Source organism: Melanerpes formicivorus, unplaced genomic scaffold (assembly GCF_026170545.1).
Source record: "Melanerpes formicivorus ecotype bairdi unplaced genomic scaffold, bMelFor1.0.p_v2 SCAF_9, whole genome shotgun sequence".
Taxonomy (NCBI): domain Eukaryota; kingdom Metazoa; phylum Chordata; class Aves; order Piciformes; family Picidae; genus Melanerpes; species Melanerpes formicivorus.
In genome coordinates, this window is record NW_027142361.1 from 21,112,549 (window position 1) to 21,140,068 (window position 27,520).

The following is a 27,520-nucleotide window of genomic DNA, read 5'->3' on the forward strand; positions in this document are numbered from 1 at the left end:
GGTCTCTTCCAACCTGGTTTGCTTTATTCTAATAAAGGTTTATTCTATTCTAATAAAGAACCTCCTCCTCACATCTAGCCTGAATCTCCCCACCTCCAGCTTCATTCCATTCCCCCTAGTCCTAGCACTACCTGAGATCCTGAGAAGTCCTTCCCCAGCCTTCCTGTAGGCCCCCTTCAGATACTGGAAGGCCACAATTAGGTCACCTCGGAGCCTTCTCACCTGCAGACTGAATAGCCCCAACTCCCTCAGTCTGTCCTCATAGGAGAGGTGCTCCAGCCCTCTGATCATCCTTGTGGCCATTGTCTGGACACATTCCAGCACCTCCACATCCCTCTTGTAATAGGGGCTCCAGAACTGGACACATCACTCCAGGTTGGGTCTCACCAGGGCTGAGTAGAGGAGGAGGATCACCTCCCTCGACCGGCTAGCCACACTTCTCCTGATACAGCCCAGGATCTGATTGGCTTTGCGGGCTGCAAGTGCACACATTCAGCCACAATGTCCCCTTTCTTAAAGGGACAGCCTCAAACGGTCACAGTCCACCCCTTCTAAACAATTTCATTGGCTGTTCATACTGTCCATCCAATCCAAGACAATATTTACAGTTTATGAGCAAAGTTCATAGTCCATTCCGGCTATACTCAGATGCAGATGATTCAAAAGTCCAAGAAAATCAGAAAATGAGAAAAATGGAAAACAGTTTATTCCTTCGCCAACGAAGCGAAGAAAAGGGAAACAGGGATTCTCAGGGTCTCTTAGTTGACTCAGGGCTCTCAGGGATCTCAGGGTTTGTGCACCGTAGATTCCTCGTTGATTCTTCCTTTGGACGCGATGTAGCTGTACAACAGTTTGAAATTAAACTCTTTCAGCTAAAGTTAAATTTCTTCGTGGTATACACTGTATTTCACCATTCTCTTGCATTACCCAGTAAGTGTGACCCGGACCTTCAGCTGAAACCACCCCTCGGACAGGTTTAGCCTCTCCTGAGGGAGAAAAATACCCAAAAAGTTTTACCTAACAGATTCTTTTCTCTAACAACAGGAACTCTATCACCTTCTACTTTCTGTAGCAGATCTGAATGTGCAGGTCCAGCTCGGTTCACTGAACCTCTACTATTTACCAGCCAGTTTGCTTGTGCTAAATGTTTTTCCCAGTTTTTCAAAGATCCACCCCCCATGGCTTTAAGAGTAGTCTTCAACAAACTGTTGTATCATTCAATTTTCCCTGAAGCTGGTGCATAGTAGGGAATGTGGAATATCCACTCAATACCATGCTCTTTTGCCCAGTTCTTTACAAGGTTGTTCTTGAAATGAGTTCCGTTGTCTGACTCAATCCTCTCTGGAGTTCCGTGTCTCCACAGGATTTGTCTCTCCAGACCGAGAATGGTGTTACGTGCAGTTGCATGTGGAACTGCATAAGTCTCCAACCATCCAGTGTTTGCCTCTACCATAGTAAGCACATATTGCTTACCAGAACGAGAATGTCGTAGAGTGATGTAGTCAATCTGCCAAGCTTCACCATACTTGTACTTGGACCATCTGTCACCATACCACAAGGGCTTAAGTTGTTTGGCCTGCTTAATAGCAGCACAAATGTCACAGTCATGGATGGCTTGTGTGATAGCATCCATGGAAATGTCTATGGATCTGTCACGAGCCCATTGGTATGTTGCATCTCTGCCTTGATGTCCTGACGAATCATGAGCCCACCGAGCTAAGAATATCTCACCTCGGTGTTTCCAGTCGAGATCAAGATTAGAGTCCATGTCTACTTGAGAAACTCTTGCAGTTAGACCTGCCTGATGGTTGTGTTGCTGTTCCTCAGTAGCTTTGCTCTTAGGAATGTGAGCATCAATGTGTCTCACTTTCACTGGAATTCTCTCGATTCGATCAGCAATGCCCTGCCACAGGTCGGCTGCCCAAATGGGTTTTCCTTTCTCTGCCAACCACTCTTCTTCCAGTTCTTTAGCCAACCCCATAGAGCATTGGCTACCATCCGTGAGTCGGAGTAGAGATAAAGCTTTGGCCATCTCTCACGTTCAGCTACGTCGAGAGCTAGCTGGACAGCTTTTACCTCTGCAAACTGCCTGGATCCTCCTTCTCCATCCTTCGCCTCTGCAACTTGGCGTGTTGGACTCCACACTGCAGACTTCCACCTTCGCTTGTTTCCAACAAGACGACAGGAACTGTCTGTGAACAAAGCATATGTCTTTTCATCATCAGAAAGGTCATTGCAAGGAGGAGCTTCCTCAGCACGAGTTACTCTCTCCACTGGAGGTTTAGCACAGTTGGTACCTTCAGGCCAACTTGAGATCACCTCCACTAGACCAGGTCTTTCAAGACTTCCCATTTGAGCTCTCTGTGTTATCAGAGCCATCCACTTAGACCATGTTGAGTCTGTGGCATGATGTGGTGTGGAGCCTTTGCCTTTGAACATCCAATCCAAAACTGGTAATCTGGAAGCTAAGAGAAGTTGTGATCCAGTTCCAATCACTTCAGAAGATGCTTTTACTCCTTCATAGGCAGCTAAAATTTCTTTCTCTGTTGCAGTATAGTTAGCCTCTGAACCTCTGTAACCTCGACTCCAGAAACCAAGAGGTCGTCCACATGTCTCACCTGGAGCTTTTTGCCACAAGCACCAGGTTGGACTGCTGTCACTTCCAGCCGTGTACAAAATGTTCTTAATGTCTGGACCATTTCGGACAGGTCCCAGACCCACTGCTTGAATTACCTCTTGCTTTATCTGGTCAAAGGCTGCTTGTTGTTCAGGTCCCCAGTGGAAATTGTTTCTCTTTCGAGTCACATCATACAGAGGTTTCACAATCTGACTGTATCCAGCAATGTGCAGTCTCCAAAATCTCATTATCCCCAAGAAACGTAGGGTCTCTTGCTTGTCTGTGGGATTTGCCATGGTAGAGACTCTATTTACCACATCCACTGGAATTTGTCGGCGTCCATCCTGCCACCGCACTCCCAGAAACTGAATTTCTGTGGTAGGTCCTTTCACCTTGTCTCGTTTGATGGCAAAGCCTGCATTCAGAAGAATGTCAATGATTTTGTTACCTTTCTCGAAGACTTCCTCAGCAGTTTTACCCCAGACGATGATATCATCGATGAACTGGATATGTTCTGGAGCACTACCTTTCTCCAGAGCGTCGTGGATTACCGCATGATAGCTGCTTGAACTATGGATCCAGCCCATTGGCAGCCTGTTGAAAGTGTACTGGATTCCTCTCCAGGTGAAAGCAAACATTGGCCTGCATTCCTCTGCTATGGGAATAGAGAAAAATGCATTAGCAATGTCTACGGTAGCATACCATTTGGCCTCTTTGGATTCCAGCGCATACTGGAGTTCCATCATGTCTGGTACTGTTGCACTCCTAGGTGGTGTTACTTTATTCAGGGCCAGTCTCCATTCTGCTTTTGCACAGGCCACACTGGACTGTTGAAAGGTGAATGAGTTTTGCTGACGACTTTCTGACTCTGCAACTGGCAAATCAGATTCTGAAAGGGCAACAAAGAGTCACGGTTGGTTCTGTATTATCTGTGATGCACAGTCTGAGAAGCAACCAGCAATTTAATGTCCTGTATCTTGTGTTGTCCCACAACTGCAGATTCATCAGAAAGCTCAGGTCTAACAGATAGCTTCAGTTTTTGTCCATCAATTTCTACAGAAGCTACTCCAAAAGCCCATTTGTATCCTCTAGGGTCTTTGAAACGCCCTTCTCTCAGAAAATCAATTCCCAAAATACAAGGTGCATCAGGTCCGGTCACAACTGTATGCTTCCTCCATTGTTTACCAGTTAAACTTATATTAACCTCCACCTTACTTAACTCTTGAGATCCACGAGTGACTCCCAGAATGGTTATAGACTCTGATCTCTGATAATTTGATGGCATTATGGTGCACTGAGCTCCTGTGTCAACCAAGGCCCTGTACTTCCGAAATCGTGAAGTGCCAGGCCACTGGATGTACACATCCCAATAGATTCTGTTATCTCTATTATCCCTCTTCTCCCCCTGCCAGGAGGCAGGGCACCCCTAGTTATGGGGATCATGCCCACATGTGCATTGAGCACAGTGTGCAGCGTTAGAACTGGAGCCACTGTTGGAGCTATTATAGTTGTTCTGGGGAACTGTGGAAGTAACAGCTACCCTTTTGGTATTGCTACCTCGGGTTCTGCCACTTTGCCGTTCCCTCAGTCTCCTGAAAAGATTAGAAGTTAATTGGCCATCCCACCGGTTCATGTTCTCACCAAACTGATCACGCAGAGTTATCCAAATAGTCCTACGTGACTGCCTTGGTGGTCTGTTTTGGTTTGATCTGTTTTGGAATGACCTCCTTGGAGGACGTGTTTTCCTCACAGATGAAACTTGCATCCACCTGGAGGAAGAATTGGAATTATCTCTTTGTACCAATTGGGATATGGAATTTTTAAATTTATCCTTCAACTCTTTCATGCAACTCTCAATTTTTCCAGACAGGGTTTCAATGGCTGAAACCAAAGAAACACGTGTCATGCTATCCTCCAATTGTCTCATTTGAGCACTGAATTGGCCAACCGTAGGAGGAGCTCCACCAGAATTTCTTGACACAATCCTTCTTGCCAGAATGTTTGCATAATTAGAAGGAGCAAGTTTGATGGGCTTTTTAGCAAGACCAGTTCCTACAGGAATGTCATCAGGATTCAGATTTTCATGTTCACCATAGAGTATCTCTCTAACAGCAAATTCTCTCAGGTGCTTAATTCCCTCATCTATGGTAGTCCGGGGCTTAGGATTCCATGGGTAGCAGCAGTGGGCAGAGTAGCAGTGTGGCCTCCAGAGCTGGACAGGCCTGGCTTATCTTGACAGCAGTAAGTGCAAAAGAACAGTTTATGCTAAGACAAGAAATTCAGTTCAGGAAGCATGAGATAAAATGAGGAGGAAGTGATTAAAAAGCATCAGAATATAATTGCCCAGGGGCAAGTAGGGAAGTAGTCAAGGGAAGCAATTTTAATACCATAAGATAAAATCTTTGTTTTGACTCTTAAATCTCTCAGAGGTTTCATGGCCAATTCTTGACTGCTCTGGCGCTTAGGAATGCAGAGGGGAATGCACTTGGCAGCACAAACAAGGCTGCTTTCATTGCAGACCCCATCTTATTTCTGCCTAGTCAAAATACCATCTTTTAATGCCACAGAAATGTTCATGAGTTCCCCAAGGCACAGCTCCTGAGCAGGCAGTCCAGCAGCCACTGCAGGCAGAGTTGGCCCAGTGCAGATTTGAGTCACCAAGGCTAAACTGGCAGTAGAATGGCAGGCGTGGCTGTGCTGGGTTGAGGCAGCCCCCTTCCCCACTCCTGGCAACAATAAACACTCAGACAAATGGATTGCAAAAGTGATGGAAAGTTTAAATAGAAAGCAGTGAACATTTACAGAGAACCTAAAGCATAGTGACAAAGAAAGATCCCAAAACAGACCCAGAGAGATCCCATCCCCACCTGAGGGTACACCCAAGACCCCCAGGGCTCCTTCTTCCCCCTCCCACTGCTAGGCTAGTCTCAGCTGGCCAGATCTGAGACTGCCCATCCCCCCCATGGCCTTGGGCCTAGCCAGGCCCAAAGCCAGGAGACATCTCTCCCAGTTACCGGCTGACGGAGGAGGAAGAAAAGAGAGTGTGCTAGACATCTTATAGTGGTGCAAAGGATTGTGGTAGGAAATACTACATAATTTCCTGTGTCCACCCCTCTGGGCTGGACTTCTGGACACAGGAAGTAAACATTGCAGGGGGCACCCAGCTCAAACTGCAACAGTGGCACACCACAAAATTCTCAACTGCCCTCAAAACTAGGTGACCACATGTGGCAACTGCACATGATCCTGGCCTGAGCTGGCACCTACTTGATAGGCAGGAACTGAGTGATTGATAGCTAGCCAGGGACAACATGCAGAACCCAGGCCATGTCCTGGCTCTGTTTTATTTTCTAGTATAAATGTAGCCTACATAGAGAGGAGCAGGGAGAAGAATGTTAGTCAACTGTGTGCAGAGGGAGAACCCAGTCAGAGCAAGTGGTGTTTCCACTTCAAATTGTCCACTGGCAGCTGGCATCAATGTTTTGGGGGAAGGAAGGAGTGGATGCAGCATGCTCAGTCATATTAGAACTGCATCTGCCCCTACCTGCTAAGTTCCTGAAGCAGATGGCTTATATCATCCCAACAGAAAACAGAAGAGAAATGGAAGATCTAAGGCATAGGTTCCACAATCCAAAGAGAAGCTGTTTACAGAGCACAGAGCCCAGCAAAAACATAAAAGGTTTTGTTTCTCACTAAAGCTAAGAAAGGAGCAAATCTGGAGTCTGCTCAGTGAGCTTTTTTTGGAATGAGTAAGGTTGCAGGTCCTCACAAGACTCAGGTTTCAGTAGCACAAATAGTCTGTGATGTGGGGAACCAGCTCTCTCACCTGCTTGTCATATGTCAGAAACTGTTTGAGTTGGCCAAAGTCTGACGGTGTGAGGTAGTTGTGCTTAGGCATCCGATGTAGCTCTGTGTATGGATCAGAAACCATTTTCTCTGGAGGGTTCACTTCAATTCTTTGGCTCTCCAAGAACACCTAGGAAGGTCATCTGAGGAATTAATGATGTCAGGAGTTCTGAAGCCCAGAGATTACAGATGGGGTGAGATGAGTGCTGTTACAACACTGCAAGTTCATTCCTTACAGACCACCAGACTGCAGGAGTGGCACTGAGTCCATCATCAGTAAATTTGCTGACGACACCAAGCTGGGGGCAGGAGTTGATCTGCCAGAGAGTAGAGAGGATCTACAGAGGGACCTCGACAGGCTGGACAGATGGACAGAATCCAACGGCATGAGATTTAACACATCCAAGTGCCCGGTTCTGCACATTGGCCACAACAACCCCATGCAGTGCTATAGGCTGGGGTCAGAGTGGCTGGAGAGTGGCCAGGTAGAGAGGGACCTGGGGGTACTGGTCGATGGTAGGCTGAACACGAGCCTGCAGTGTGCCCAGGCAGCCAAGAGGGCCAATGGCATGCTGGCCTGCATTAAGAACAGTGTGGCCAGCAGGAGCAGGGAGGTCATTCTGCCCCTGTACACTGCACTGGTTAGGCCACACCTCGAGTACTGTGTCCAGTTCTGGGCCACTCAGTTTAGGAAGGATGTTGACTTGCTGGAACGAGTCCAGAGAAGGGCAATGAAGTTGGTTTGGAACACAAGCCCTATGAGGAAAGACTGAGGGAGCTGGGATTGCTTAGCCCGCAGAAGAGGAGACTCAGGGGTGACCTTATTGCTCTCTACAACTACCTGAAGGGAGGTTGTAGACAGGCGGATGTTGGTCTCTTCTCCCAGGCAGCCAGTACCAGAACAAGAGGACACAGTCTCAGGCTGCACCAGGGGAGGTTTAGGTTGGATGTTAGGAAGAAGTTCTATATAGAGAGAGTGATTGCCCATTGGAATGGGCTGCCCGGGGAGGTGGTGGAGTCGACATCACTGGAGGTTTTCAGGAGGAGACTTGATGGGGTGCTTGATGCCATGGTTTAGTTGTTTAGGTGGGTTGGACTGGTTGATGGGTTGGACGCGATGATCTTGAAGGTCTCTTCCAACCTGGTCTGGTCTATTCTATTCTATTCTATTCTATTCTATTCTATTCTATTCTATTCCATTCCATTCCATTCCATTCCATTCCATTCGCAAATACAAATGAAGATCACAGAATTACAGACTCACAGAAAGTTAGGGGTTGGAAGGGACCTCCAAAGATAGAATACCACCCTACTAACTAACCCATGCAACCAAGCACCCTGTCAAGTCTCCTCCTGAACACCTCCAGCGATGGTGACTCCACCACCTCCCCGGGCAGCCCATTCCAATGGGCAATCACTCTCTCTGTATAGAAAAATGTGCCACGGCGATGCAGGGAGCCCAAGGGATCCCGAGCACGTGGAGAAACGGCAAGAGCCGATCCGATCCTAGCCAAGTACCGAGATACCGCTTGAGTCCTGCAGGTTGAAAAGGGAGCAGTTAGTGCTTTTCCGAGGCTCCTGGTCTCGGTGTGTTCCCGAGCGAGCTTACTGCTGAAACGGAAGCTGCCGCAAGCTGCCGTTGGCTTTTTAAAGTGCCACGGCGACACAGGGAGCCCAAGCGATCCCGAGCACGTGGAGAAATGGCAAGAGCCGATCCTAGCCGAGTGCCGAGATACCGCTTGAGTCCCGCAGGTTGAAAATGGAGCAGTTAGTGCTTTTCCGAGGCTCCTGGTCTTGGTGTGTTCCCGAGTGTCGTAGTTTGGGCTGGCTGCCCTCTGCTACAGGGGTGTTTCCTGTGTCCAGAATTCCAGCCCAGTGGGTGGACACAGGAAATTAGGTTATTTCCTACTATGATCCCTTGCACCACTATAAGTTTCGCGGCGGGGTCTGGCACTTCCTCTTTTCTTCCTCCTCCGTCAGCCGGTAACATGGGGGAGAGATCTCCTGGCTTTGGGCCTGGCTAGGCCCAAGGCTACGGGGGGATGGGCAGTCTCAGATCTGGCCAGCTGAGACTAGCCTAGCAATGGGAGGGGGAAGAAGGAGCCCTGGGGGTCTCGGGTGTACCCTCAGGTAGGGATGGGATTTCTCTGGGTCTGTTTTGGGTTCTTTTCTCTTGTCACTGTATTTCTAGTTCTCTGCACGCACTCACTGTTCTATTTAAACTTTCCATCACTTTTGCAATCTGTTTGTCTGAGTCGTTATTTCTGCGCGTGGTGGGGAGAGGGTCTGCCCCAACCCATTACACCGAGAGAGCTTACCGCTGAAACGGTATCATCTAGTCCAACCACTCTGCCAGAGCAGGATCACTTAGAGTAGGGCACACAGGAATGCATGTGGGCAGGTTTTGAATGTCTCCAGAGAAAGACACTCCACAACCTCTCTGGGCAGTGCTCCAGTGCTCTAGTGCTCTGTCACCCTCACAGTGAAAAAGTTTTTCCTTATGTTCACATGGAACCTTGCACCCATTGCTTCTTGTCTTATCACTGGACATCACTGAGCAGAGCCTGGTTCCATCCTCCTGACACTCACCCTTCACATACAAACATTTATGAGATCACCCCTTAGTCTCCTCCAAGCTAAAGAGCCCCAGCTCCCTCAGTCTCTCCTTGTAAGGAAGATGTTCCACTCCCTTAACCATTTTTGTGGCTCTGTGCTGGACTCTTTCAAGCAGTTCTCTGAGGTCCTTCTTGAACTGAAGGGCCCAGAACTGGACACGTATTCTAGATGCAGCCTCACCAGGGCAGAATAGAGGGGGAGGAGAACCTCTCTTGACCTACTTAGTAACTGCACTCCTAATACACCTGAGGATGCCATTGGCTTTCTTGGCCACAAGGGCACATTGCTGGCTCATGGTCATCCTTCTGTCCACCAGGACTCCCAGGTCCCTTTCCTCTACATCATACTCCAACAGATCCATCTCCAAACTTGAAGGGTTAAATCTTGGAGAACCGAGCTCCAAGCACTGCTGGACTGATAAGAAGGAGACAGTGTTGGCCTTGATGGTTTGTGAACTATGGGAACTCGGTGCAGCAGTGCTGTTGGAGGAGGGCAGATATTTGATTAGGAGTGGTTGTTATGACCTGAGAGTGTAAGACTTCAGGCATATAGCAGATTGATGTAGTTAACATGTGTGGTGGGTTTGGAAGGATGAGGCTGAGAAGCCTCCTCCCTTCCCCCTTGTAAAGTAAAAGGAAAAAAAAAAAAATTGAAGGGAAAGGAAAAAAAAACTCGTAAGCTGAATTAGCAAAGCAGTGGAGCTATATTTACAAAGCGATGTAGGGTTTGCAGGGAGATATTTACAAATTTACAATATCTACAATATATACAAAGATATACAACAGAGTAACACAGAAATGAGAGTGACCCCCTCGGCAGAGGGGTCCCCCACCTCCGCTCTCCCCTCTCTCCCCCCCCTTTCCCCAGAATGGGATAGAAAGTGAAAGGAAAGAGAGGAAAAAAAAGTTAGGAGCAGTTCGTGTTAATTGGAAGGGAGTTAGTATACAGGCCTGTTATCTGGTTTTCAAGGCCGAGGCGTTGGCAGAAAGCCCAGCACAGGCAAAGCTGCTGCACGAAGCAAAGACGGAAGCAAGACTGAAGATAAGGTGCTGGAGAAACTCAGTATAGTCCCAGCTCAGAAAAGTGCTTCCTCCCACTCGTCCAATGAAATTAGTTTAGACTATTCCTTCCGTTTACCAACTTCCGTCCACCATATTCCCTTTCTTAAGGGGGCAACGTCAACCGGCCACAACATGGAAAACAAATCCCCCTGTCTGGGTGGGCCAATGGCCCCTACCATTGGAAAAGCTTCATGCACTCCAAGAACTAGTCACGGAGCATTTGGGGAAAGGGCATATTGTACCCTCCACGAGTCCATGGAACTCTCCTATTTTTGTCATCAAAAAACAAACAGGCAAGTGGCGCTTACTCCATGATCTCAGAAATATTAATGACATTATGGAAGATATGGGGAGCCTTCAACCAGGGCTACCCTCCCCCACAATGATACCATGATATTGGCATTTAACTGTTATTGACCTGAAAGATTGCTTCTTTAGCATTCCTTTACATCCAAATGATGCTCCTAAATTTGCTTTTTCAGTTCCAAACATCAGCATGCAACAACCTTTGCAGAGATATCATTGGGTTGTGCTTCCACAAGGAACGAAAAATAGTCCTACAATTTGTCAGTGGTATATAGCAAAAATTCTTAGTCCTGTTCAAGAGGCATTTCCTGATGTTCTGATATATCATTACATGGATGACATTCTAGTGGCAGCACAAAGCCCCGAGCTCATGGAGAAAGCCGTAGCCCTTACTGTATCTACTGTGACTCAAGTGGGTTTTTGTGTAGCATCTGAGAAAATTCAGAATGTACCACCTTGGAAATATTTAGGGTGGAGAATTTGGACCCAAACAATTGTTCCACAGTCTTTACAGATCAATGTATGTTGGGGCCAGCCCTTGGGCAATAGAACATGTTTATACCAGAATATGAAATACACCCTGTTTTGACCTGAAACTGAACTGAGATAACAAGGAGGTGAGATAATGAACTTGGACACAGAGAGGTGTAAATCAGGATGATGTTAACCACAGAACTGGAGTTCAAAGCAAGAACACGCAAGTAGCTGTGAGCCAATAGAAGAAAAGCCTTGATGCGTGCTCGTCGCGTGGACAAAGCGAGCCGTCCAATCCTATGATGCATGAACAGTGCCTGATTGCATGTAAGAAAGAAGAAAACTGTATAAAAGTAGTCACTGTGTGTGCAATAAACGGAGTCTTTTGATAGTATATCGTATATTTGCTCCCCTCTACCTGGCTGCGGCAAATGTACATGTGAAAACACTTCATGATGTTCCTTCATCTTTTAAATTGCTTGCTAATTGGGGACTTTCTCTCTGGCTTTGTAGTTTTCTTAGAACAATTATGTATGCTTTTACTGCTTTATTCTTTTTGCTACTTTTTTTACCTTGTTTACTGTAATGCTTATAGAGTTTGATTAATTGCTTTGTTAAGGGGATTCTTGTTATATAACAGAAGGGGGAAATGAAGGGTTAAATCTTGGAGAGCCGAGCTCCAAGCACTGCTGGACTGATAAGAAGGAGACAGTGTTGGCCTTGATGGCTTGTGAACTATGGGAACTCGGTGCAGCAGTGCTGTTGGAGGAGGGCAGATATTTGATTAGGAGTGGTTGTTATGACCTGAGAGTGTAAGACTTCAGGCATATAGCAGATTGATGTAACAGAGTCCCTGTTCCTGTTGTAAACTGCTTCTGCGTTGTATTAGTTTTATAAAGAAGAATTTTGCATAATAAAGTGGACACCTGGCCTGCATCAGGCTGCGACCCATCTCTTAATCGCGGCAAATGGTGACCCTTTATTTAGAATAAACCTTTATTTTATATTTAGAATTAACCAAACCAGGTTGGAAGAGACCTTCAAGATCAACGCGTCCAACCCATCAACCAATCCAACCCACCTAAACAACTAACCCATGGCACCAAGCACCTCATCACAAACTGTACTGGTACATGGGATTATTCTTTCCCAAGATGACTAAGATGCTTCTGTTTAAGATGCTTCTTGGCTTTGCTTGCTTTTAGCTACTTAGGGTAATGCTGTCCTCAACTTTGTTTGAGCAGAGGTTTCCTTTGCCTTAGGGCCTTAAATGGAAAAAACTGATAGCTGGTGTCATTTATGTAAAAGAACTAAATTAGTGCATACTGATGGTGCAAGAGATCCAGGGCTCCCAAATGTGTCAGGCAGTGGAAGTTAGTGTGACCTGCACTAGGCCCACCAAGGCCCTTCAGACCAGAGGCTATGGGCCACAGTGGCAGTTTCAGTCCATCTTTCAGGAGCAGTACTTTTCCCACAGAGAGATTTTGCATATCTTGGATGCATCAACAAACTCGAGGCTGCTGCTTGTGTACTCACATCAGTCACCCAAACCAAAACAAACTCTGAAGTCAATGGACTTGTTGCCTTTTAGGCCTTGGGAAATGGCCCGTGAAAACATTCAGCCCAGGAAACACCTATGCAAACACCTCCAACAAGCACATGAGATCACTCTGAAGACTCACAAAGCAGGTTCACACTTTCAGACTCACTATTTTCTGGTCTGGAGGATGCCAGTTAATGATAAATAGATTAGTGGCCTTCAGCTGTAGACCCATGTAGCTCATTTCATGTTTGACCATCAACCAACAAACGTTTACATGAGACCCAACACTTTGTCTGGTGTGAACTGACTTTACAGCACGGCTGGACCCACATGTTCCAAATAACCACATACATACTAATATATTACACATCTTTGGGAACATTCCTGGGTGTGGCAATTCCAGCGACGAGCAGTGTGAGCAATCTGGCAGTGCAGGCCTAGAGCCTGACATGGTGGTAGGCCATGCTCAGCATAAATGCAGAGCCAGCTAGCAGTGGAGCAAAACAGTGCTGTGCCTGCAGCATGTAACTAAAACAAGACACTGGTAGCTATAAACATGGACACTTATCTTGGGACAACAGGACATGCACCTGCATCAACAAACCTCGTTGTGTCATTAGTAGTTGGACCAATAATCTGTAATAGTGCAATGTGTGGTCACTCAGAGGGAACCAATGGAGCTATGCCAACAAGGCACACCGAGTTTATATAAGTTGTAGCAGTTCCCTTGCTACACACTTCTGCCTTTCCTGTCTCCTGTTCTTCTTTACTTTACTGTGCTATACTTGCACTACAGGCCTGCTCCATAGGCCTGCACCTCAGGCCTGCACCATCGGCCTGCAACACTGGAACAATAAAGGAACAATACTCGATCATATTGGTCAGCCATATTGATTCCAATCTCCGTCGCCTTCTGTTACCTGGGCACTGAGGCCAACTGGAAAGTGACATCCTGCATCTGAACTCACCCAGCCTCCACAACAGGTTGGCTGCATGTAAGTCACCTACTGGGAAGGATCCCAGGAACATTCTAACTCCTAGACTGCTCCTGAGAATTGTTTGGAAGAAGAGTAGGTGTCCAGGGCTGAGATTTTACCAGGAACAATCTAGCAGGGTTGTGGTGGTTTGAGAGAAGGCCTAGCCTCCTCTCCCCCACAAAGAGGAAGAAAAACCACAGCTAACCCAGCCGGAGAAGCAAAGGAAATGCTATATTTTACAAGCAATGTGGAAAATGGAAGATATGTACACAAAATATACAGTATTTACAATTTATATACAGAAATATACAGCAAAGTAAAAAAAAACCAAGAATACAGGAACGAAATTCCCTCCTCCAGAGGAGGGTTCCCCCCTGTACCCCCTTCTCTCCCCCTACCTCCCTTTTTCCCAAAGAGGGTTAGAAAGAGAGAAAAAAGGCAGGAATTAATAAAGCAGAATTTTAGTAGGGCTCATGCAAATTAGTTGCTTATCTGTTCAAGGTCGCTCTGGTAGGGAGCCCAGAAGCAGACGAGCTGGAAAGGGAGAAGGAAAGGAGCAAACTGATGAAAGTTCCAACTGAACTCAAAACTTAAAGTTGCATTCTACCAATCTACCAATGAAATTCGTTTAGAATATCTGATTGTTTTCGTTATTATTCCAAAACATTCAGCCAGAGTGTCCCAGCACTGTCTCTTTCTTAAAGGCACAGCCTCAAATGGTCACACAGGGTACAGTATACTGGTATTTGTTCTAACTTGTTATTGGATTGTTATTATCTCATTTACTGGTCAGAAATTGCCAGAAATAGAAAAGCAGGCAATGAGTAATCTCTCTTAGAAAGGTCAGCTCATACCACAGTTCTCAGGCCACAGATCATGGCTGTTCTTCTGGCTTGGCTGCAGATGGATGCAAATCTCAGTAGCTTTGTTGTAACAGCAGAGTATTAAATCAAAAAAGAGTGAGGATCATGTATGCACAGTGTTTCATCTGGACTCTATGCAGTTAAACTGCTGCCCATATAGAACTGAGCTTACATCAGTTCTGTCGACACAGAAGTAAGATTACAACCTGTACAGTACAGAGCATTTCTGAGGACAAAGGACGGACTTCCAGCAGTCCTGGAGCAAAACCATGGAGCAATTAACATGCTGCAAGCAAATATTAGACTAGACTAGACTAGACTAGACTAGACTAGAATAGACCAGGTTGGAAAAGACCTCAGAGATCATCAAGTCCAGCGTATCACCCGACACCATCTAATCAGCTAAACCATGGCACCAAGCACCCCAACCAGTCTCTTCCTAAACACCTCCAGTGATGGTGACTCCACCACCTCCCTGGGCAGCACATTCCAATGGCAAATCACTCTTTCTATGAAGAATTTCTTCCTAACACCCAGCCTAAACCTCCCCTGGTGCAGCTTGAGATTGTGTCCTCTTGTTCTGGTGCTGGTTGCCTGGGAGAAGTGTCCAACCCCCACCTGGCTACAACCTCCCTTCAGAGAGTTGTAGGCAGCAATAAGGTCTCTGAGCCTCCTCTTCTTCAGGCTAAACAACCCCAGTTCCCTCAGCCTCTCCTCATAGGGCTGTGCTCCAAACCCCTCCCCAGTTTTGTTGCCCTTCTCTGGATACCTTCCAGCAACTCAACATCTTTCCTGAACTGAGGGGCCCAGAACTGGACACAGGACTCAAGGTGTGGCCTAAAGAGTGCTGAGTACAGGGGCAGAATGACCTCCCTGCTCCTGCTGGCCACACTGTTCCCGATACAGGCTAGGATGCCATTGGCCTTCTTGGCCACCTGGGCACATTGCTGGCTCATATTCAGCCTATTATCAACCAGTACCCCCAGGTCCCTTTCTGCCTGACCGCTCTCCAGCCACTCTGACCCCAGCCTCTAGCACTGCGTGGGGTTGTTGTGGCCAATGTGTAGAACCCAGCACTTAGATCTGTTCAATCTCATGCCCTTGGACTCTGCCCATCTGTCCAGCCTGTCGAGGTCCCTCTGCAGAGCTCTCACCAGCTTTGTTGCCCTTCTTTGGACAATATACCTCAACCTTCTCACTGAGCTGATGAAAGACTTCTCCACCAAAAGCAAAATGAAAGATTTCAGACAACCTTCTTGTGAAAACTACAGACTGCAGCCTCCTGGGTTTTAAGATGCCTGGCCACATGTGCCAGTGCTGTCCACATGTGGCAGTGCTGTCTGTACAGGGAGCACACCTGGGTGAAGGGGTCACAGTCGACTATGCGGTAGGTCCTGCCGTACATGGTGATGTTCATGCCTTGATTCAGATCCTTCCAGTGGTAATGATCCCCATGGTCATTCTTGGGCACTCGGTGCCATCTGATGTGTTTCCCTTGAGGGATGCCAGAGTTCTTCACAACAGGCTCTATGACATACATGCTGTCATCTTCCAAGTAGTAAAAGATAACCACTTGGCGGATCCCGTAACGCTCTTCTGTGGAGACAGGAACATCCTCCTGGAAATAGGCATAGAACCTCAAAATCTGCCAAAGGGCCAACAAAATAAAGGGAGAGAGAAAGAAATAATGTGAACACCACAATTACTCTGTTAAGACCATTCATTTATTTGCTGTTTCCTTTAGCAGTTACTGGGTGGTGATCAGACAAGGCGGCCTATGAGGACACCAGAACAAGAAGACGCAGTCTCAAGCTGCACCAGGGGAAGTTTAGGCTCGAGGTGAGGAGAAAGTTCTTCACAGAAAGAGTAATTGGCCATTGGAATGTGCTGCCCAGGGAGGTGGTGGAATCACCATCCCTGGAGGTGTTCAAGAGGGGATTGGACATGGCACTTGAAGCCGTGGTTTACTTAGTCATGAGGTGCTGGGTGATAGGTTGGACTTGATGATCTCTGAGGTCTTTTCCAACCTTATTGATTCTATGATTCTGTGACAGGCTGAGGGAGCTGGGGTTGTTCACCCTGGAGAAGAGAAGAGTCTGGAGAGACCATAAAGCAGTTTTCCAGTACCTGAAGGGGACCTACAAGAAGGTTGCAGAGGGACTGCTTACAAAGGCTTGTAGTGGTAGGATGAGGGGCAATGGTTTGAAATTAGAAAAGAGAAGATTTAGGTTGGATCTTAGGAACAAGTTCTTCAGCACTAGGGTAGTGGAGCACTGGAAGAGGTTGCCCAGGGAGGTGGTTGAGGCCCCATCTCTGGAGATATTCAAGGTCAGGCGTAACAAGGCTCTGAGCAACCTGATCTCGTGTCCCTGCTCAGTGCAGCAGAGTTGGACTAAGTGACTTTTGGATGTCTCTTCCAACCCAAATCATTCTATGATCCTTTCCAACACAATGCAATTTGAAACTGTGAATCAAAGCCAAATATAGCCTAATCCATGACTGATGGCAGAGACATTGTGAGGGCTTTTACAAATTGGACATGCATAAGGTGTAAAAAATGGCCTCTTGCCTACTCCTCCAGGATCAGCTCCTATTTCAGCTACTGCCAGGTGCTTGGTTACCACCACTAATCTGGTTTACTGACATACATAACTTGACTCACTGTTGTCAGCCTTGCAGATCCTGATTTAGGGGAACTATCAGGAAATTTTAGTAAAGAGTTCAAGTATGAATGTGGGTTTTCAAATCTGCATGGAGCATCTGAAGTCACATCTATTCACCACTGACAGCTGGCTGAATATGTCAGCAGTGTGCCCGAGTGGCCAGGAAGGCCAACAGCATCCTGGCATCAATCAGAAATAGTGTGGCAAACAAGACCAGAGAAGTGATTGCCCTCCTGTATTCAGTACTGGTGAGGCCACATCTTGAATCCTGGATTCAGTTTTGGGGCCCCCACTACAAGAAAGACATTGAGGTGCTGGAGTAGGTCCAGAGAAGGTCTAGAGAAAAAAGGTCTAGAGCAGCTGAGGGAAATTTTGTTCTTTAGCCTGGAGAAAAGTCAGACCTTAAAACTTCCTACAACTACCTGAAAGGAGGTTGTAGACGGGTGGGGGTCAGTCTCTTCTCCCACATAAAAAAAGTGATAGGATGAGAAGAAAGGCCCTCAAGCTGCACCAGGGGAGGTTTAGATTGGACATCAGAGGAAATTTCTTCACTGAAAGGGTTATCAAACACTAGAACAGGCTTGCCAGGGAGGTGGCTGAATCAGCATCCTTGGAAGTGTTTAAAAGATGCATAGATGTGGTGCTAAGGGGATGTGGTTTAACAGCAGACTTGGTAGAGTTAGATAATGGTTGGACTCGATGATCTTAAAGGTGTTTTCTAGCCAAAACAATTCTATGATTGTATGAAAAGCTATTTTGTGCTGGAGAAATAAGGAGAGATGTTAGGGTGCAGAGAAAATGTTCCCTACAGAAAGCCAGTCAATGACAGCTCCTTTACTTGGCAGAAGCATGAGGAATATTCCCTGAAGGATCATTGAGTGACCCTAAGAGGATGTAGATAGTTTCATAGTTTCATAGTTTCATTCAGGGTTGGAAGGGACCACAAGGATCATCTAGTTCCAACCCCCCTGCCATGGGCAGGGACACCCCACACTAGATCAGGCTGGACAGAGCCTCATCCAGCCTGGGCTTAAACACCCCCAGGGACGGGGCCTCGACCACCTCCCTGGACAACCCATTCCAGGGTCTCACCACTCTCATGGGGAAGAACCTCCTCCTCACATCTAGCCTGAATCTCCCCACCTCCAGCTTCATTCCATTATGTTCCATGATGTTCCACAGACACTCTGAGGACATTTGCAGCCTACTACACAGCATTTTAACATGCAGCCATGGAAATCCTCCACAAAATGGAATTGCAGCATGTTGGGAAGGTTTGGGTTTGTGGGGGTTTTCCATCTATTTTCTTCCTTTCCAAGTTCTCTGCGTTGTCATGGTGGAGGCATGTCTTGAATCATTCGCTTTGCATGGGGTCCATGGGAGCCTGAGATACTGCTATCAGCAGGGACAGTAACACTGCCCTTTCCAGTCTCAGCCACTGGAATCCACCCAGTCCTTTTGCCTGGGATTACCAGAGCTGTTGTCTTTTCTGAGGCACCCCTGAGGAACTGGGCAGGCAAGCTGACAGAAGCAGTTACACTCTCACCTAAACTTCCCTATAACAGAACTACTTCTCCAAAATACTTCAATCTTTAACAAAGAGACAGATTTTCAAAGGAAAAAAAAAACACATTTCATTAAGAGTTTTTCAGACCAGCTGTAGTTCACAAGCTGCTTATTTGAATGACAATACAAATTCAACTGAAGCCTGCCTAAAGCTGCCTAATGTCTACCTGCTCTCTGGTGGGATGAAAGATGCTCTTTAGGGCAGAAGGGCTGGATAGCGTCTTGGTCATTTGTAGTTACCAAGGGTCCGGTGCAGTTACAGCTTCAGAATTGAAGATGTGGTTGCACCTTGGGAATCAGTATTGGGTTGGAAAAATCTCTCATTTCTGACACTCATTTTGAAGTGAGATTTTTGTGTTTCCATCTGCTAGGCAACTTACACTTCTTAGACAATTGTCTGTGCTGCTGTAGGAAAAAGCCCAACCACACTTAAAATAGGTTCATTTCTGTAACCTTATTGGAAAAAAAAACCCCAAATCACAAAGCCTCTCTTAAGGATTATCAGGTAGTCTACATAGACACCACAGGCATCCAAAACTCCAACCAATTTAAGACTTTTCAAATGTGTAGGTCTTCCCTTTATTAAAACCAGGTGTTCAAGTGAGAAGTACAGGCTTTGTTTTACAAACCCAGGTTTTTAGTCCTCTACGTTGTTTCTGCTGTCTTTGCTTATAGGGAACAGGTACTTGCCAGACATTCAGTAAGAGTGCTAAGGGAATTTGAAGACTGTGTTTTTGTTACAAGTGTTTTTAAGGCAATAATCTTGGCTCTGGGCCCCCTTCATGCCCCATCTCATTGTCAGTCAAAGTGTGATATGAAGAGGCGTGTAACACAGCCTTTTATTTACTATGTGGCTTTGCTTTAGTGGAGAATTTTTTACAGGAGAAATAATCACAGTGCATCGCCAGTGCAGTGAACTAGGGGGCTTGCTTTAGACCTGTCCCTTCTTGGTTTCTGCCATTACCAAGGAGAAAATTATTTAATTGCTCATAAGAATAGGTTTGGAAGTTGTGGCTCCACATCACAATATGTTTAGGGGGGCACTGGAGCAGGAGCATCCTCAGCTTTTACAACTGTAAAACGCTCTGTGTGTGCATGCACAGGTGTGTAGTTAAACAAAGATGTGCAAAACAGCTGGTTTCAGGGCATTTTTTTTGACATGTGCCATTCTCAGATGTTCTGCAGGGCAGTACTTTCTGGTTTAGAGTAACAGAATAAGATGTTCAAGTACTCAGCCATCTAACATTTGCATGGCCTCTGTATTGGTAGGGTGGGGCTGTCAAAGCAGATTGCAAAATTTTCTTGCTGTGCTGTCTTCAAAACAATTTGGAGCTGTGTTGGCAGAAATGAATATAAAGAGAGCAGAGAGGGGCTGTCTCCCTTGGTGATGAAGATGATGCTTAAGATACTTGATGAGGGGAAGTATTCTGTGTTATGGGCTGGAGTTTTATTACTTGCTTGTATTATACCACAGGATTGTAATTTTGATGTAGGAGCAGTCCTCCGCTGTTGTGCAAGACTTGGGAGAACCATTGACATGGGCAAAGTCAATACCAAACATCTTTTAAATACACAGAATGATGATCAGTGACTGTATTGAGTATCTTAAAACATATTTTACCAGCTTATATACAGTAAAATGAACTCTCCTAAAAACCAAAGAAAATTTTAAGACTGGTAAAGTGTACCATAAAATGAAACTGAAATACAGTTCATATCTTGATTCTTGTCTTCACATGTGGAATATTGATTCATTTTTTTCCACTTTGTATAAGAAACAACATTTTGATAATAAATAAGCTACTCTGTCATAGCAGAATAGACTCACTGGTGTCTTCGAGTCCTGTTAAAGTGATGAAGCCATGGTTCTTTGGTTGAACTGTTAAGGATCTGGGAAGTTTAAAACATATACATATATTTAAACTTCCCTTATAGCTATGCTTAAAACCAGAGCTGCAAATGGCCTGAAGGCTTGTGGTAAGCAAATAGCTGAAATGTTAGGAGCTTACCAGCCTGAGCAGACATTTGTAGGCCTGATGGTGCTCTTCCTGTGCCGGTACCAGTTTGGCTTTTTGACTTTGGACATTTCTGTTGGTCCAGGTAACAAAGGAGCTGCATTCTTGTTTTGTCTTGTTCCTTAACCATGACTTGGTTGGTTCCCTGCTTCTTTAGCTTTGTGCAGGGTTGAAAGAGCTTTAGAGAAGGGTTGGGGAGGTGAAGAGATGTCAAAAGTCATCTTTATAATTGACATACAAACCCCACGTTTTTTTTCTAGAACCACGTTGGCCTGCAGATGAGGGGCGTGGAATAAACGGACATAAATGCAGGGAGATGTCTTTGCTTTAAGGCTTTCGGCTTATTGCTGGAGTAATGTGTTTCCCATGTCTTAAAAGAAGTTAAAATCCAATGGAGGTGTTCTCATCAGTTGTTCCTTTCAGGTTTTTTTCAGGATCCCTTCTTGAATGTCCTGGTTACCAGTAGAATCGAGGGCGGGAGGCAACTCATGACCACCAAACCGTGACAGCTCAGATTTCCCCTGCTTCTGGCTGCTCAAAATAACCACTGGGCTGCTGTGGAGATGAATGGAGAACAGCAGTATGATGCAGGTAATAGTCTGGCTGAGCTCCCTGGCTAATGGCTCCCAAAAACCTTGGCAAGTGAGATGGAACGAAGATGAGCACAATGGATGTTTCGCAGCGCTGCTGTCTGATGCTGTGTGCTGTATACAGAAAGAAACTCAGATCTCAGTGCCTGTGGCTTAGGTTCTGGCTCTGGGGCTTATGTTTGTTATTGCTCTATTTCAAAAGCTGTGTGTATCATTGGCCTAAAGGAGAACAAAACCTGACCCACCTTAGTAATTGCATTTTTAAGAAGCTGTGTCTTTCCACTTTGTGGCACCACTATGAGATGGGCTTATGGAAAGCTCAGTGGCTTTGAATACTATTTTAAGGCATTTGTCTGTCAGAGTGGTTAATATTATCTTGTTCTGTCCTTGTGTTTATCTTGTTCTTAATATTTTGACAAGGTTCTGCTGCTGGTTTTAAAAGAGAGATAACTGAAGTTGTTTGCTCCTGATGTAGTCTATCCTGTTTTTCTGATATGCCTTGGTGTGCCTGCTTGATAGGCTTGGGATAGCAACTCCTAACCTGAGGCAGAATGGTATGTTGTGATAAATTAGCTCAGGTGTTGGTTCACTTTGAAACACCAGTCTAGCCTGGGAGAAGTGTTGATCTGGGATGGCTGAGGATACTCTGGGGATTGTGTACTCTTACATGAGTAGGGACAACCCTTTGTTCTGATTTGCCTGCAATGGTTTGTCCTTCCTTTGAGGAGGTCCCTACCTACAGTGTTGGTATAGTTAGTATGAAGTAAATTTTGGCTTGTAGCTACCAATGTAAATGATTGGATTAGGATTTTGTCTGAGTACTGCTATGTTTGGTGCTTGTCCAACAAGCATCTCTTCACTGTTAGTAGTAGATGGCCAATCAGGCCTTGATTACCTACATCAACACAAAGATCAAAGTAATTAAGTGATGATAAAGCCACAAGTTCCTACTAGCCACTAAAAGTTCTTCCAAAGGGACTATGTCTTCCCCTAGAAGCACAGGTACCCCTGCTGCTACTCTGGATTGAAGCAAGGGGCAGAGAAGAATCTGACAGATTAAACTAACTCCTGGTGCATAGGGATTGGAAGGCACCTCTGAGGATCGTCTGGTCCAACCCCCATGCAGCTTCACCTAGAGCATGCTGCACAGGATTGCACACAGATGGGTTGGGAACCTCTCCAGAGAAGGAGACTCCACAACCTCTCTGGGCAGCCTGTTCCAGTGCTCTGTCACCCTCACAAGAAAGAAGCTTTTCCTCATGTTCAGATGGAATTTCTTGTGTTCTAGTATGTGCCCATTGCCTCTTGTCCTATCTGTGGGCATCACTGGAAAAAGTCTTGCCCCATCCTCTTGATCCCTGCCCTTCAGATATTGTTAAATATTGATAAGATCCACCCTCAGCCTTCTCTTCTCTAGGCTAAACAGCCCCAGGTCACTTAACCTATCCTTGTCAGAGAGATGTTCCAGTCCCCTTGTCATCTTTGTAGCCTCCACTGGACTCTCTCCAGTAGTTCCTTGTCTCTCTTGAAGAAGCAGAACTAGACACAATGCTCCAGACATGGCCTGACTAGGGCAGAGTAGAGGGGGAGGAGAACCTCCCTTGACAGGAAGATCTATGTTACTCTGAAGGAATAACCTCAGCAACTAACCCAGCACATCTGTTCCCCAGGCTGTCTCACAGATGGGCTGAGGCTTGGCTGCAGACTTCTTTTGCAGGCTTGTCTGGCAGTGTGCAAACCCCTGCATGCTCTCAGGTCTGCTGAGCCTCACAAACTCTGCAGCAACCTGTCTGTGTCTATGGCTGCACTTGCCAGGGTTCCACTGGCACATTTGAAATCAGGGGTCAGCTCAGGACTGCTCCAGGCAGATGCAGAGCCACCTCCTAGTCTGATACGATCACCAAGATAGGAGAGAGAGACAGCAGAGAGGGCTTGCTTTACCAAACCTTGCACTGGTAATCAAAGACAGTTAGAATAAACCAGGTTGGAAGAGACCTTCAAGATCATCGCGTCCAACCTATCACCCAACACCACCTAATCAACTAACCCATGTAACCAAGCACCCTGTCAAGTCTCCTCCTGAACACCTCCAGTGACGGCGACTCCACCACCTCCCCGGGCAGTCCATTCCAATGGGCAATCACTCTCTCTGTGTAAAACTTCCTCCTGACCTCCAGCCTGAACTTCCCCTGGTGCAGCCCGAGACTGTGTCCTCTTGTTCTGGTGCTGGCTGCCTGGGAGAAGAGACCAACCTCTGCCTGTTTACAACCCCCCTTCAGGTAGTTGTAGAGAGCAATAAGGTCACCCCTGAGTCTCCTCCTCTCCAGGCTAAGCAGCCCCAGCTCCCTCAGCCTCTCCTCATAGGGCTTGTGTTCCAAGCCCCTCACTAACTTTGTTGCCCTTCTCTGGACTCGTCCCAGCAAGTCAACATCCTTCCTAAACTGAGGGGCCCGGAACTGGACACAGTACTCGAGGTGTGGCCTAACCAGTGCAGTGTACAATGGCAGAATGACCTCCCTGCTCCTGCTGGCCACACTGTTCTTAATGCAGGCCAGGATGCCATTGGCCCTCTTGGCTGCCTGGGCACACTGCAGGCTCATGTTCAGCCTACCATCAACCAGCACTCCCAGGTCCCTCTCTGCCTGTCTGCTCTCCAGCCACTCTGACTCCAGCCTGTAGCACTGCATGGGGTTGTTGTGGCCAATGTGCAGAACCCGGCACTTGGATGTGTTAAATCTCATGCTGTTGGACTCTGCCCATCTGTCCAGCCTGTCGAGGTCTCTCTGCAAAGCCTCTCTACCCTCTAGCAGATCATCTCCTGTGCCCAGCTTGGTGTCATCAGCAAATTTACTGATGATAGACTCAATGCCCTCATCCAGATCATCAATAAAGATGTTAAAGAGGATGGGGCCCAGCACTGATCCCTGGGGGATTCCACTACTGACTGGCCGCCAGCTGGATGTGACACCATTCACCACCACTCTCTGGGTTCGGCCATCCAGCCACTTCCTAACCCAGCTCAGAGTGCTGCTGTCCAAGCCATAGGCTGACAGCTTGGCCAGGAGTTTGCTATGGGGGACGGTGTCAAAGGCCTTGCTGAAGTCCAGGTAAACTACATCCACAGGCCTCCCCACATCCACCAGGCGGGTCACCTGCTCGTAGAAGGAGATCAGGTTGGTCAGGCAGGACCTGCCCTTCCTAAATCCATGCTGGCTGAGCCTGATCCCTTGTCCATCCTGTAAGTGCTGTGTTAATGCACTCAGGATGACCTGTTCCATGATCTTGCCTGGCACTGAGGTCAGGCTGACAGGCCTATAATTCCCTGGCTCATCCAACCGGCCCTTCTTGTGGATGGGCACCACGTTGGCCAGCTTCCAGTCCTCTGGGACATCTCCAGTGAGCCAGGACTGCTGAAAAATTATGGAGAGCGGCTTGGCCAGCTTCTCTGACAGCTCCCTCAGCACCCTAGGATGGATCCCATCTGGTCCCATGGACTTGTGGGGATCCAGGCGGCTGAGCAGATCACCAACTACCCCATTCTGGAACAGTGGAAAACTATGCTGCACCCTGGCTCCTTCTGCCAGCGCTGCAGGCCAGCTGTCTGGAAGACATTCTGCCCTGCTAGTAAAAATTGAGGCAAAGAAGGTGTTAAGTATCTCTGCCTTTTCCTCATCCCTTATCACAACATTCCCCTCTGTGTCCACCACGGAGTGGAGGTTGTCTCTGCCCTTCCTCTTGCTATTAATGTATTTATAGTAGGACTTTTTGTTGTCCTTCACAGCAGAGGCCAGACTAAGCTCCAAATGCGCTTTTGCCTCCCTAATTTTCTTCCTGCAAGACCTAGCAACATCCTTAAATTTTTCACGGGTTGCCTCCCCTTTCTTCCAAAGGTGATACGCCCTCTTTTTTTCCCTTAGTTCCATTAAAAGTTCATGAACCATCCAGGCTGGCTGTCTGCCCCGGCAGCTCATCTTCTGACACATTAGCACAGCCTGTCCCTGAGCCTTCCTCAATTCTTCCTTGAAGTAGGACCAGCTCTCCTGGACCCCTTTGTTTTTAAGGGCTTTATCCCAAGGAACCCTCTGAATTAGTTCCTTGAGTAGCTGTAAGGCACGAAGTACTAATGGACCGGTACAGGCTGTAACAAGCTGTGGTGACACACACCAGCATAAATAGATAGACCAGAGTTACACAGCCTAATAGGTTCCCTCTTGTGACCGTTTGAGGCTGTCCCCTTAAGAAAGGGAATATGGTGGTCGGATGTTTGTAAACGAAAAAAAGGATCTAAACTAATTTCATTGGTAGAGTGGGAGGAAGCACCTTCTGAACTGGGAGTGCAGCAGGGTATCCTGGGCATTCCTGCACTTTTCTGGTCAGTCTGTCTTCCCTCCTTTGGTGGTTTGCAGCTCACAGTGTTCTGGGCTTTCGGCCAAGGCTTGACCTTGAAACTGATAAACTGCAAGGCCTGTATTAACTGCTTTCCAATTAACACATAACTGCTTCTAATTTTTTCCTCTTTTCTCTCTTTCTAACCCTCTCTGGGGAAAGGGGGTGAGAAGGGGAAGCAGAGGTGGGAAACCCCCTCAGCAGAGGAGGGAACTCTCATTTTTGTGCTACTTTGTTGTATATTTCTGTATATATTGTAAATACTGTAAATTCTGTATATATATTCCCCTGCATATCCTATGTTGCTTTGTAAATATACAGCACCCACTGCTTTGCTAATTCAGCTGTGAGTTTTTTTTCCCTTTTCAACTTTCTTTCCCTTTACTTTACAGGGGGGAGGGAGGAGGCTTTTTGGCCTTCCCCTTCCAACCCTCGCCACCTCTGCAGACTGCCTTTTGCAATCTGAGCTCAGTTACAGTTTCAGTACAGTTTTGGAAACAGAGAATGCCAAGGCTGTGGTTTGCAGAGACATGCTTATAAACTGAAGCATTTCAGAACTCATCAAACTTCTTTCCCAATGCCCACTGGAAACACTCCAGCGTAACTCACAGGGAATGTCTTACAGCTCCACGTATTATAATCCTCCTCCTGTAGCAAAGAAAGCCTCTTTCAGTCTGGGGTTCAGCTGTCTCTGACTAAGGGCTGTGGCATCTGAAAACTGCTGTACACTGTCCCATGAACCCTGGAGCTAACTGTTTACGTCTCTGAACTCGGACAGCAATATTCCTGGAATAAGCTTTCTTTATACCTTTTTGTCGAAAGCCACATGTGCTGGAATGAAGCCTGAAGGTGGGGCCCACTTGGCTGGCCCATAGGTCAGGGCAGGTCTTTGGTTGGACAATTCCTCTAGGTCAGCCTGAGGGAGCTGGTTCACGTAGAGCCGCTCCCTGCTGATTCCCACCGTTGGCAGCCGAGAGAAGGCAAACCCATTTTTGTAGCCCAGCATCTGGGAGCAATGAAAAGCTGTTTTCTGTGGAAGGAAATCCAGCTGTTAAAATACTGCATGCACTTAGGAGACACAGCTACTGAAAACACAGCAAAACAGTAGAAGAGTGATATCCAGAACGCTCCTCAACGTTTGAATAGAACCTGCTGCAGCAGTTATTTACAACCAGATTTGACACTTAGATCAAGAAGGCTGTGGCTGGAGGAACAAAACTTAGAATAACTTAGAATAAACTTAGAATAAACCAAACCAGGTTGGAAGAGACCTTCAAGATCATCGCATCCAACCCATCAACCAATCCATCCCACCTAAACAACTAACCCATGGCACCAAGCACCCCATCAAGTCTCCGACACCAGTGTGACCTCAAATCCTAGCACTGGCAGACTCCTGCAGAGCCTAAATCACTTATTTCCCTACTGCCACCATTCTGAGTGCTTAAAATGGGGTGACAGCACTTTATCTGCCCTAGTATTTCTCACAAACTCTTTGTTCCCTACTCTGTGGTACAGCAGGGAAGAGCACCATGGTTCAGTAGCCGATCGGGGCCGCTCGTTCGGAACCGCTCCGCTTGAGCTGTGAGTTTCTCGGGGATTTTTTACCTTCCTTTCGGGGTTTCGCGAGTTGGGAGGACTCCTGGTAGGGGGAGGAGCCGGCAGGATCGTGCTCATGCGAGCCTGCACGGGTACGGGAGCCTGACGTCAGCCGCGGCACTTTTAAATCCCGCCCGGGCTGTGCGCGCGGCGCCATTTTGGTTCAGTAGCTAGCCTAGCGGCTGGTTGACAAAAAAAAAAAAAAACACAAAAAAAACCCACCCAAACACAAAAACCAAACCTCAAACGTTGCACCATGGTCGTCACTCGGACGAAGGGTAAAAAAGCAGCATCTGCCCAGACAGAGCTGTTTTACCAACATGCTGGAGTCCAGGCTGCCAGCTGCAGAGAGTGCTTCGGCCTGGCACTTGGAATAGAGGGGGTGGGAGAGGACACCT

General features: G+C 46.9%; 1 protein-coding gene across 1 annotated transcript; it reads right to left on the bottom strand.

The window, feature by feature from the left end:
* Nucleotides 1-6,398: 6,398 nt before the first annotated feature.
* On the bottom strand, nucleotides 6,399-27,200 carry EFHC1 (EF-hand domain containing 1). Its single transcript, XM_068142936.1, has 4 exons — nucleotides 27,132-27,200; nucleotides 26,332-26,553; nucleotides 15,661-15,948; nucleotides 6,399-6,593 (listed from the first exon to the last, which is right to left on the bottom strand). Exons 1-4 carry the CDS (start codon nucleotides 27,198-27,200, stop codon nucleotides 6,399-6,401), a joined length of 774 nt encoding a protein of 257 aa, XP_067999037.1.
* Nucleotides 27,201-27,520: the final 320 nt, after the last annotated feature.

Bases quoted from the DNA above. Each gene is read 5' to 3' on its own strand.
- EFHC1 (XM_068142936.1), bottom strand. From the start codon at position 27,200: ATGAGCACGATCCTGCCGGCTCCTCCCCCTACCAGGAGTCCTCCCAAC. The intron at 26,554-27,131 runs GTAAAAAATCCC...TTCCTTCCACAG, and splicing joins CGCGAAACCCCGAAAGGAAG to AAAACAGCTTTTCATTGCTC. The intron at 15,949-26,331 runs GTATAAAGAAAG...GCCCTTTGGCAG, and splicing joins ATGTGGCTTTCGACAAAAAG to ATTTTGAGGTTCTATGCCTA.